We start from the raw sequence: 11,778 nt of genomic DNA on the forward strand, positions 1-11,778 counted from the left end.
TGCCGACTTTAAAGCGACGTTGAAGGTCATTCACTCCGAGGTCCTTACTATGCTGGCCAAGAACGCTGAACTAAAGGCCAAGCATACTCAATATCTTCGAACCGTAGTTGAGAAAGAGTCTCTGCGCTTGGAGATCAACAAGGCTAAGGACGAGTTGAAAGAAATCTCTTCCGAAGTCATGATTGAAGACTCTCGCGTGGTTTGTCGTACCTAATTAGTTTCTGAGCCCATCCAAAAGTTGGATCATTTATGGTTGCAGTAGCCGAATTTCTTGTGTATTGCTTGCTAAATGCTTACAACAATAACTAACTAATTGAATAACTACCCCAAAATTCTCAAGTTTTGCTAAAATTTGGCAGTCTTAAACAATCAGCTGGACCTATTTTACAAACTGCATGTATTTTACAGGATAGGACATCCATTCATAAATTCACCGTCCTTTCATATGAGTACAACATTTGTCCTACGTATAGTGTTGCCTAAGAGTCTGTTTGAGAGTGATTTTGAGAATTGATTTTTTGACCGTTAGAAGAAAAGTGGGGTCCATTTGTGAGAGAAGAAGTCAAATATGACGGCTGGAATAGTAAAATAACGGTCAAAAAATCAATTTTTTGGAAGAAAAAATTGCTCCCAAACAGCCCTTAAATAAACTCCTCTACCCGGTCTCCAAAATCAAATTTCCTATTGCAGCATTCCTCTACACCTATAACTTCTTAAAATACAATGACATTACAGAGCACAACCAGTTCATTTCTTTGCTGAAATCCAAATTCATTGGAGACCTTCTCTAACAGTATTTTGAACAGAAGGTGCGAGAGAGAACCTGTTGGGACTATGAATCTTGGACTATCCTCACCTACGTACACCCAAAAGGACCTATGGGAGTAGTGGTGGTGCTGGTTGTGATCAGGGAGGCTCCTCCTCCTTCGTCCCAGAGCAAGTACTCTTGTTTTTGTGATAGCTGGCAATTGACATTGCCAACGACCTTAACCTTCTTGGCTAGTTTCTTCATTGAATTGAGCTTCTTTTCCATCATTTTTTTGAACCAAGATAAGGGTGGGTGAAATAGGAAGAACTTGACTTTTGCATTGAAGAAAATGGTGGTGGGACCTTGGTTTTGTAGCCTTGTTTTGTGAGGTACGGTTGGATGGGGATCAAGGGATTGATATTCTTCATTTACTTCGACTTATAAATTACTTCCACCAAAAAAAATAAATTTACACTCTTAACACATTAAAAGGGCAAAAAAAATTACTTAACAAATACATCACTTCGTGGATTATCAATAACTTCCGCAAATAAAAAAAATTGATTGATGCTTGAAAGAATTTAAACTACTTTTCTAAATCTGCCGGAATAATAGAACTCAGTAATTTTTAACTATTATGTTCATAGACAAGCATCTAGCATGGTTGAGTAAACATAAATTCACGGTTAACTATAATAGTCTTATGATTGAACCAACAACCTTATTTTAAGTTGACTTTATGGGAGAAAAAGAGTGGTGACCCTCAATTCAAAAAACGATTGGAACATGTATATAAAAGTAAACAGAGATGGCAATTTTTGTACTTGGGTAGAGGATTTTCCATACGGAATTGTAGTAATTGACTTGTTTATTGGGTGAGAATGGTTGATGCGTGAAAAACTTCATACACAAAAGACATCATGTGAGTGTTATAGTTTAAAAGTATAGGCATTCATCAAGAAGATTAGCTGACTTTGGGATTAATAAAAATTTCATGGACCAATGCTAGATGTAGTGTTGGTCTTGACAGTAGCTTGAAGCCCCAATTTATGATGTTGGAATCTAAGGCTGAGACGAACCTTGGATGCAAAAATAGGATAAGTGATCAGTGGATGTAATCTAATTTGCAGTGTCTTATTAGCATTTATGGATTACCTTGAAAACAATTGAAATAATGATTTAGTCGAAGTTAGCATGCTTTGAAATAAGAGATGGGTATTTTATCAAACTTTTGTATTTGTTATTTGTTTTGCTTCTTTAAAAACATAAGAGACAAATAAATCTTTTTATGTTCTCATGACAATTTTTTTTTTTTTTTTTTGGACGGAAACCATCATCAAGAACAAAATGTGCTAATCAATGCAATGTTGAATACAAGATGCAACAAAAAGATTAGGGATATAAATGTGACATGAGTAAAGATGAGGGATTTTCATTTCAAATAAATGTAATGCAACAAATAAAAATTCTAGTGCAAATATAAATTGCTTGTTTTCGTTAAATTTTATAAATAACAAAAAAATAAAAATAAATAACTGGAGACAAATGGAGATTGTTATTTTCATATGTTTTCTCAATATTTTCTTCGCTTGAAAGTTAAAACTTCAAAATGGAGATTATGGGTTTTCTAATACTGCATATATACTCCTCCTTAAGTTTAAGATATGTAAGAGACATTCATTCATTTTTAACAACTAGTCTTTGACATGTGCGTTGCACGTGTTTTATATTTATTGTATTTTTATTAGCATCAAATTTGTAGATTTCTCAAAATTGGTAAAATATTCGAAATATTTGGTGAAATCTAATCGTTTAGTTCATTACATTATCTTAGGATATATGGAGATTTCTTTTTCGTTTTTTATTTTTTTTCCTCATTTATTTATTTTTTATTTGTTTTGTTCATATTATAAAATTTTTTTTATTTAATATCCTTTTTAATTCTTTTTTCTTTATGAAAAAACTTAATTTTTTCAATTTTAATTAAAAAATATTTATATGTTCTTTATTTAATTTTCGCAACATTCTTTTGTTTAATTTGTTTTATTTTTATTATATATTTTTCAAAGATTGTTTTAAAAAAAATATTCATATTATAAATATTTTTTTTATTAAAATTCTTTTCGTTCTATGATTCAAATTCTTTTTTCTTCATATTATAAAAAAACTAAATGATTAACAAATTAAACAAGAAAAAAATCTTGCAGAAAAAAATTAAAAAAAAAGTTATTATAAAGTTTTTAAATTAAATTGAAATAATTAAAAATAAATTTTATTTAATTAAAATTTTAAAAAGTGATAAAATGACAAGAATTTTAAATCGAAAAATAAATTATTTATAATACGAAGTAATTTTTTAAAAGATTATAATAAAAATAAAACAAATTAAAAAAAAGTTACAAAACTTAAATAAAGAATATATAAATATTATTTAGTTAAAATTAAAAAAATGAAATTTTATCATAACAAAAAAAAAAAATTAAACAGAATACACTCTCCTTTAAAATGAGAGAATTCAAATTCTTTTTTTGTCATGAAAAAACTTAATTTTTCAATTTTAAATAAATAATATTTATATATTCTTCATTTAATTTTCATAACTTTCTTTTATTATATTTTTTTGAAAATTGTTTTAAAATTTCTTTTTTTATTCATATTATAAATATTTTTTTTCGATTTAAAATTCTTTTTGATTCTTTTTGTTTCACGATAAAACGCAATTTTTTTAATTTTCATAAAATAATATTTATTATTAATTTTAATTATTTCGATTTAATTTAAAAACTTTATAATAATTTTTTTATTTCTTTTCATTTTTTCTTGTAATTTTTTCTATTTTTGTTTGTAATTCTTTTTTTTCTCTAATATCTTGAGTAATTTAGTTTGTAGCTATCATGTTACATCACACAAATAAAAAAATTAAATGATTTAACAAATTAAGAAAAAAAGTTGCAGGTGAAAAAAAAAAGGTATTAGAAAGTTTTTTAATTAAATTAAAATAATTAAAAATAAAAATAAATATCAATTATTAAAAATAAAAAAAATGATGTTTTATCATAAAATGAAATGAATTAAAAAGAAATTTAAATAAAAAAATATTTATAATTTGAAGAAAGAATGAAATTTTAAGACAATTTTCAAAAAAATATAGTAAAAACAAAATAAAAGAAAGTTATGAAAATTAAATAAAGAATATATAAATATTATTTAGTTAAAATTGAAAAATTAAGTTTTATCATGACAAGAAACGAATTAAAAAAAAATTTAAATCGAAAAAATTTATTTATAATGTAAACAATTTGACTGACGAGAGATTGAGATTGATAATTAAAAAGTATTTCTATAAAGGGGAAAAATTAGGAAAGTTGTAATAAAATATTTGTATAAAATGGAGTAAAGGAGTTGGTTTCTACATTTAAGTGATTAACTAAAAAAACTCTGGTAAAAATTTCATAATAATATACGAAATTCAGCCAAAATACATACAAAAATAAAACGTAGGAGTTTTGCCCTCTCGTTATTTGTCTTTTTTTATCATCATCTCGACCTTATAGAAAAGAAAAATCATAAAACCTTGCAAAAATACGAAAGCTCCTTGAAAAAATTCTCCAACCGAATAACTCATGAAAAGTACAATCCATCTAAATCCACAGCGTATCAAAGCTGTAAAATTCTCTATCGATTGGAGAATTTCAAAAAAAAGAACCTATTGAATTGAAAATCCGACCAAACAATATTGGTGTTTAGGCTAACGAGGCCAAAAATAAAACTAATACGACCAGGAAAATAAAAACAGTGCATGGGTGCTGTCTTTTGTTATTATAATTGATCAGAAATTCAATGTTGCATAGGTACTGTCTTTTGATAATTGATCCCTATGATATTAAATTCAATGGTTCACGTGTGCACTCTCCATGCACGGAGAGTGCAGTCCGTGCACTTTGTTCGAATTCTTTTCTTTTTTCTCTTATTATATGTTTTTTTTATCTTTTCTATAAGCTAATAATAACAACTCCAATTTTTCGATTTTTAGAGAAATTTTAATATTGTTCGCTTTTTACAAAATTTTAGCCAAATTTATTGGAAACGTGCCAATGAACAAAAATCAGCAACAAAATGATAATACAAAAAAATATATACATATTGAAAAAATTTATATTATCAGGCTCTCAATTATAACACATTCTGCGTTTCGATTATTATTTGGAAATGATAATTTTGTTGGATCCTATAAATTCTAGATAGTTATCATGCCTTTAACAATCTGTTAATTTTGCATCAATTAATTCTCTTTGGTTACATCAATTCTTGTCAAGAAATTTAAGAATTGGAAAATGTAATTTATATTCGAATGTTGTTTAGTCTTTTCTTCATGGATTCTTGATAGGAACTACACGGAGAGAAGGGAGTTGAGAAGAAGAAATAAGGCGTGATTTTCGCACTTAAAAAATGCTACAGTAAGACAAAATGGAACAAAACACTGTCGATTTAAAAGAATTATAAGGAATTTTAAATCAAAAAAATATTTATAATATGAAAAAAAAAAGAAATTTAAACAATTTCCAAAAAAAAAAATTACAATAAAAAAAATAAAAGAAAGTTACAAAAATTAAATAAAGAATATAGAAATATTATTTTGTTTAAGACTGAAAAATTAAGTTTTATTTGGAAGAGAAAAGAATTAAAAAGAAATTTAAATTGATAAAAAAACAATTATTTGTAAAGTTTAAAAAAAATATATATGGAAACATTTTTGTCTCCATGCACGGGGGGAGAATTTATATATATTATTTTTTCAATTTAAAATTCTTTTTAATTATTTTCTCTTCAATTTTTTTAACTTGCAAGTAACTTTTTATTTAAAACTGAAAAATTAAGTTTTATTGGGAAGAGAAAAAAATTAAAAAGAAATTTAAATTGAGAAAAAAACAATTATTTATAAAGTACAAAAATAAAAAATGCATGGAGACTTTGTCTCCGTTAGAGAGAGATTTTTTTTTTAAGCTAATATATTTTTACATATAATAACTAACTACAATGATATGTTTTTTTTTATTTCACTTAAAAAACTTGAAGCAAATTTTTTACTTATAACTAACTATTTACATTTTAGAAATATATTGAGCTAATATTTTTTTATTGAACACGGAGTGAAGAGACGAGACTTAGTGGAAAGTATGAAAAGTTACGTGTTGCAGTAAATTTGGAGGTATACTATATATTAAAATATATACTAAGACAAACGACGTAGTTTTTGCTCCTTCACTTGAAAAAAAAAATAAAAATGAAATTTAAAACAATTTCCTAAAAAATAAAAATACAATAAAGACTAAATAAAAGAATGTTACAAAAATTAAATAAAGAATATATAAATTTTTTTTTTAAAACTGAAAAATTAAGTCCATGTTTGATCCCCATTAAATTAAATTAAATTACATTCCATTTTTCTCTCTCTTATTTTCAACCACACAATCTTTTATAAAATAATATTACACGTAAATCGAAAATTTTTTCTCCTATTTTCAACCACACAATCTTTCATAAAATAATATTACACATAAATCGAAAATTTTTCCTTTCTTTTTCAACCACTCATTTTTCTAAAAAATACTAATCCCTTCATTTTCATTTTTAGGTAATAGGAATCAAACAGGGACTAAATTTTATTTGGAAGAGAAAAGAATTAAAAAGAAATTTAAATAAATTGATAAAAAAACAATTATTTATGAAGTTCCAAAAAAAAATAAAAATGAAAATATTACGGAGAAATTTAATTTTTTTTGCATTGTTTAGTTTACATTATATATATAAATAGTTTTTTTTTTCAATTCCAAATTCTTTTTAATTCCTTTCTTTTCAAATTTTTTACTTACAAATAACTTTTTGTAAAATATTTTATGTCTTATATTATCTTAATTTTAATTTTTTTTAATATAAAAGTGATTTTTTTCTTATATTTCTACTATATATATCTACATAAGAGTGGTTGAGCACGGAGTGGTGAGAGGAATGAAAATTGCGTGTTGCAATATTTTTTTACTGTATAATAAAATATATATCAAGCAAGGTAAATGACGTCATTTTACTCCTCTCAATAAAATAAAAAAGCTACTGTGAGATAAAATAAATTAAGTCACTATTGCTTTTTACAGTAACTTCACATTCTTCTTTTTATATAGTAGGGATTACACGGACCTTCTTTATTTTAAATTTTGAATAGCGCATACATCGCATAAAAATTATAAAAATTTCAGAGACACCTCATTCCTTATAAAAAAAATCATATACAGCTTGTTTGTGAGCAATTTTTTTCCAAAAAAATTGATTTTTTGATCTTTATTTCACTATTTCAGGCGTCATATTTGATTTCTTCTCTCATAGGTGGACCCCCACTTTTCTTCTGACGGTCAAAAAATCAATTCTCAAAATTACTCCCAAACAGGCTCATAAACCTACATTATTTCAAGTTTTTGAATAACGTGTTATCCCTTTAACCACATTACAAATATTTAACTATTCCTCTGTTTAAAGAGAATTAAGATAAGTTTTTTAGTAGATTTTGATAAAAGTTAATAAAATGTGTAATAGATAAGTTGTGATTCTTATGAAATATGTGATTAAAATTAATTGTTAACTTTAATTTAAATTAAATCTGAATTTTAATCCCCACCAAACATTATATATTTTATCCACTTTTTATCAAAATCTACTAAAATTTTTGCCACACAACCCCTCAATATCATATACATCAGAATAGGTACATACCCTCATTTTCTCATTTCAAATTAAGTACCCATTGGAAGTCCATGTAGGGATATAAACGAGTCGGGCCGAGCCGGCTCGCGAGCCTAAAATTTTGGCTCGGGCTCGGCATGATTAAAATGGCTGAGCTTTTTTGCGGACTCCAGTCGGGCCGAGCAAAACTCAGTAAAAAAAAAGAGGCTCGGCCGAGCAAACGGGCCGAGTTGGGCAGGCTCTTTTTTTTTTCCTCCTCCTCCTCCTAAACTTCGACTCTATTCTCACTTCAATATCAATTTTAAAGTAATTGCATGTCAATGTTGGTTTAAGACAATTATTTAATATTTGTCTTAAAGTAATTTAGATGTATTAAGTTAAAAGATTTGGTTGACATATATTCAGTTTCTTGATTATCAGAACTATTTAAGGGAGCATCATGATGATATTTTATATAGTAACATGTTACACTTTTAGGTGCATGTTTGTATAATTAAAATTAGACACTTTTAGGTGGATGTTTGTATAATTAAAATAAGGCAGCAGTATAATTAAAATAAGGCAGCAAACTGCTGCCTTTAAGAGACAGCAGTTTAGGCAGTAAATTTATTTTATTTATTTATTTATTTATTTTTAAAATCTCGTGAGCTCACGGGCCGGCTCGGGCAAACCCCGTGTCCTCAAAATGTGGCTCAGCCCGAGCCTCGAGTCGAGCCGGCTCGGGCTTTTTTCGAGCCGAGCCACGAGCGGCTCGAGTCGACGAATCCGATTGTCATCCCTAAGTCCATGTCAGATTCTGGGGAATGAACGACCCATCAAATTCACATAAAAAATTATCAACATGAACGCAAACAAAAATCTTGAATTGCGTTTGCGAACCATTTCTATTCTCGACTGGAGCCCATTTAGGCCTTGTCCAGAATTGGGCTTTGTTCTTCATGGTAGACTCAGCCCATTATTCTGGACACCGAGTCATAAAAATATCACGCCAACCTTCTGAGGTTCAGGCGACTTTCTAGGGTTTTGAACTGAGCTAAACCCAGTCGCAGCAGACAACGCCCTCTCTCTCTCTCTAAAACTTTCTCCGGCTAGGGTTTTAAGCATGAGCAGATCAGGCCAGCCTCCGGATCTAAAGAAGTAAGTTTTTTTCTTTTTTTTTGTGGTCCCCATTTCTGTACCTTAAATGTGTTCGTGTAAATTATAGTTACTTCTGTAATTAAATTTGTTATTAACGATTAATTTGTTTTATCATAGGTATATGGACAAGAAGCTTCAGAGTAAGTCTTAACTGTTTGCCTCATGTTCAAATGCTGGGAAAAATATTCAAGTGCAGTGAATCATTTCATATTTTTTTTTGGCTTTTTTGTGCACCATATGTTCATCTGAATTGATGTTATCTGTTTTATATCTAATGGTGTGATTGCAAATTTCAATAATTATTTGATTTTTTAAAGTTCTCCAAATATTTAGTTTCTAATATATAATGAACACACTTAATTTCGTTACCAGTAGCGTTTGCTGAGAAAGTTCGAATGAACTTTAAACGGATGAACAATAACGACGGACACCTTTTGGAGCATGAGATATGGGTTGTTCGGAGAAAAAATATTTACTTGGGGATTACATGTAGGAAAATTCTACCCATGTTCAAATTATACTGAAGATGTGATAGAGAAATTAGTAGATTTCTTATTTTAGAGAAGAAAATATTTTTTGTTTTTTTAATTTTCCATGCTGTATATTCCTTTGTTGCCCTTTACTTATTTGAGCACATGAAGGGATGTGACTACTTAATAGTATATTTAGATTAAAAATATCCTTAGGGACCAGAGACAAAAAATGAAAGGTTGGGGACAACATTGCAAAAGGAAATGAAGGTTGAGGATGACAACTGCAATTTTTCCTGGAGATAGGCTTTGGAACATTTTTTTTCCCTGCTTTCAAGGTTTCACATTTTTTGGGATGTTCCAGTTATCCACGCTCATAATGGGACTTTAGCAATGTAGGCTCTCAATTCTCTTTTTTAAAATGACGATTTCTTTGAGATTTCAATTGTATTTTTATCTTGTGTCAATATTACTATATTAGGCTGCGTCTCTCATTCAACTGTCTTAATGCTTTCAGAACTTTTGGGTGGTTAGATTAATACACCAATCAGTGGGACATAATTTGACAAATTTTCGTATGGTGACAAGTCAGTAGTTTGTTTAGGCAGTGAAATCACTCTGAAGGGAGAATCATTTCAATAGTGATAATGAAATATCTAGATGTCACATTGCTTCTAATTTAATGTAGTGTTTATTTGTACATTAGAAATATTATTAGGAATTTAGAAATTCTGATCTGTCAAATTTATAGTTCTACATACCGTACAAAATAGTAAGAAGCCCTTGTTTGTTTACCTTTCTCCAGAAACTCTTTTTTTCTAGAACTCGTTTTCAATCACACATTTTCATGATAAAGCTTTTGTTTGGGTTCCATTAAAATCAAATTTTGGAAAAATGTATTTTGGAATATCGATTTTTTTAAGAATGTGTGGTTTAAAAGAAAGAAAAAGTTTTGGATTTAAGTATAATATTATTTTATTGGAGCATGTGTTGTTGAAAAGAAGAGAGAGAAAAAGACATTTTGAATAAAATGGAGCTCAAACAGGGGCAAAATATTTTGCAAAAACTTAAAACTTCTATTTCTTAACCACACAAACTCCAAAAAAAAAAAAAAAAAAAAAACACTAGTCCAAAACTTATTCTCCCTAAAAAACTCTTTATAATGTGTATCAAACAGTGGCTAAATGATCCCAACCTTTTCATAATCAATTATTTGCTTCTAAATATTCCAGACATCTCACAATAGCATTATTGTAAATGTGTATTTCTTTTATAAACTAATTAATGGACTGGCAATTAAATTTCTGTTTGTTCTATTTTTTTTGTTTCATTAGGACAATAAATAAGTTGGTCTTTTTTAAGTACACAGACAAGAAGCAGAAATATTTTATTTCCCCGTAAATTCATTGTTCTTTTGTGATCAACTCTGATATCTGCTTCAAATGGTAGAATACCAGGACGTCCAGCGAAATATGTGTTTCTAGGAGAATCGTCTAAATTTAGTTGTATACAAGCATTTTGTCCATGGATAAATACTTTAGCGTTTAGCCTTTGTCAAATTAAATCTTGTACAGCATGTTCTTTGTCATATTGCTTAACGCAAACTGCTACTTACTGTTTCAAGAAAACTTTACACGCTTGTTGTTTACATTTCCTATCTCTTGAGCACCACATTTCTGTTTCATTCCACCAATTTTGTACTCTGTCCTATTATTAAATATCCGGCATTTTGCATTTTAGTCAAGCTGAATGCTAATCGGATGGTGGTTGGAACACTTCGTGGTTTTGATCAGTTTATGAACCTGGTGGTGGACAACACTGTTGAAGTGAATGGCAATGAGAAAAACGAAATCGGCATGGTGGTCAGTTTACTCAGCTCTGATCTTTTGGTGCTTCTGTCATAATTCCTCAGTTCATTTTGATAAGGTCTAACTTGAAATTTTGGTTTTCCTTCTTGTTCTGCAGGTCATAAGGGGAAATAGTGTAGTCACCGTTGAGGCACTTGAGCCCGTTAGTAGACCACAGTAATTATACATTCGCAATGGTATGGATTCATGTAACTTGTAGTGGAGTGTTATTTCGGATGCTGAAGCTTTATGATACCCCAAAAGAACCTGTTCTTAGATTTACTTAAAATGTGTTGTGAGAATTATCCGCTTCAATATTCTGTATTTAATGGCTGAATTAATAATCTTGCTGACTAAATTAAATGCACCTGTTTTATGACGAAGAACTAAGCTTTGAGATGTGATCTGTATAGAAATGATCTCATAAACTAAGCACCGATAACCTGATATATCAATTACTCATTTATTCACCAATTAATTGATGGGTCATGTCAATGTTGTTTAATCGGTGCTTAAGGGATCATTTCTCATGATCTTTAAATTCTTCTTGATTATGGATAGGGATTTGGGATGATGAAATGCACAATTTCACCTGCTTGCTAATTATAACTGTTACATTCTCCACCACTGCGATCATTTGTAGTAATATTTTTATGAGAAATTTGCACCTTTTGTTTTCAATCTTTGTAAACTGTTACTTATCTATTCTCAACATTTTTAGCACAGCACATTTGCATTCTTTCATTTAATTGCAAATCACGTTATTCCACCCAATTTTGCTGTTAATTTAACGTAAAGTGATGAATTTGTCCTCTTAATAAACAAAAGCAATAAAACAGCA

General features: G+C 28.6%; 1 protein-coding gene across 1 annotated transcript; it reads left to right on the forward strand.

The window, feature by feature from the left end:
- Positions 1-8,441: 8,441 nt before the first annotated feature.
- On the forward strand, positions 8,442-11,336 carry LOC111399625 (probable small nuclear ribonucleoprotein G). Its single transcript, XM_023027049.1, has 4 exons — positions 8,442-8,620; positions 8,738-8,760; positions 10,831-10,952; positions 11,056-11,336. Exons 1-4 carry the CDS (start codon positions 8,586-8,588, stop codon positions 11,116-11,118), a joined length of 243 nt encoding a protein of 80 aa, XP_022882817.1. The 5' UTR covers positions 8,442-8,585; the 3' UTR covers positions 11,119-11,336.
- The last annotated feature ends 442 nt before the right edge of the window (positions 11,337-11,778 follow it).

The sequence above is a fragment of the Olea europaea genome, chromosome 9 (assembly GCF_002742605.1).
Source record: "Olea europaea var. sylvestris chromosome 9, O_europaea_v1, whole genome shotgun sequence".
In the NCBI taxonomy this organism is placed as follows: Eukaryota; Viridiplantae; Streptophyta; class Magnoliopsida; order Lamiales; family Oleaceae; genus Olea; species Olea europaea.

Bases quoted from the DNA above. Each gene is read 5' to 3' on its own strand.
- LOC111399625 (XM_023027049.1), top strand. From the start codon at position 8,586: ATGAGCAGATCAGGCCAGCCTCCGGATCTAAAGAA. The intron at 8,761-10,830 runs GTAAGTCTTAAC...TTTGCATTTTAG, and splicing joins TATGGACAAGAAGCTTCAGA to TCAAGCTGAATGCTAATCGG. The intron at 10,953-11,055 runs GTCAGTTTACTC...CTTGTTCTGCAG, and splicing joins AAAACGAAATCGGCATGGTG to GTCATAAGGGGAAATAGTGT.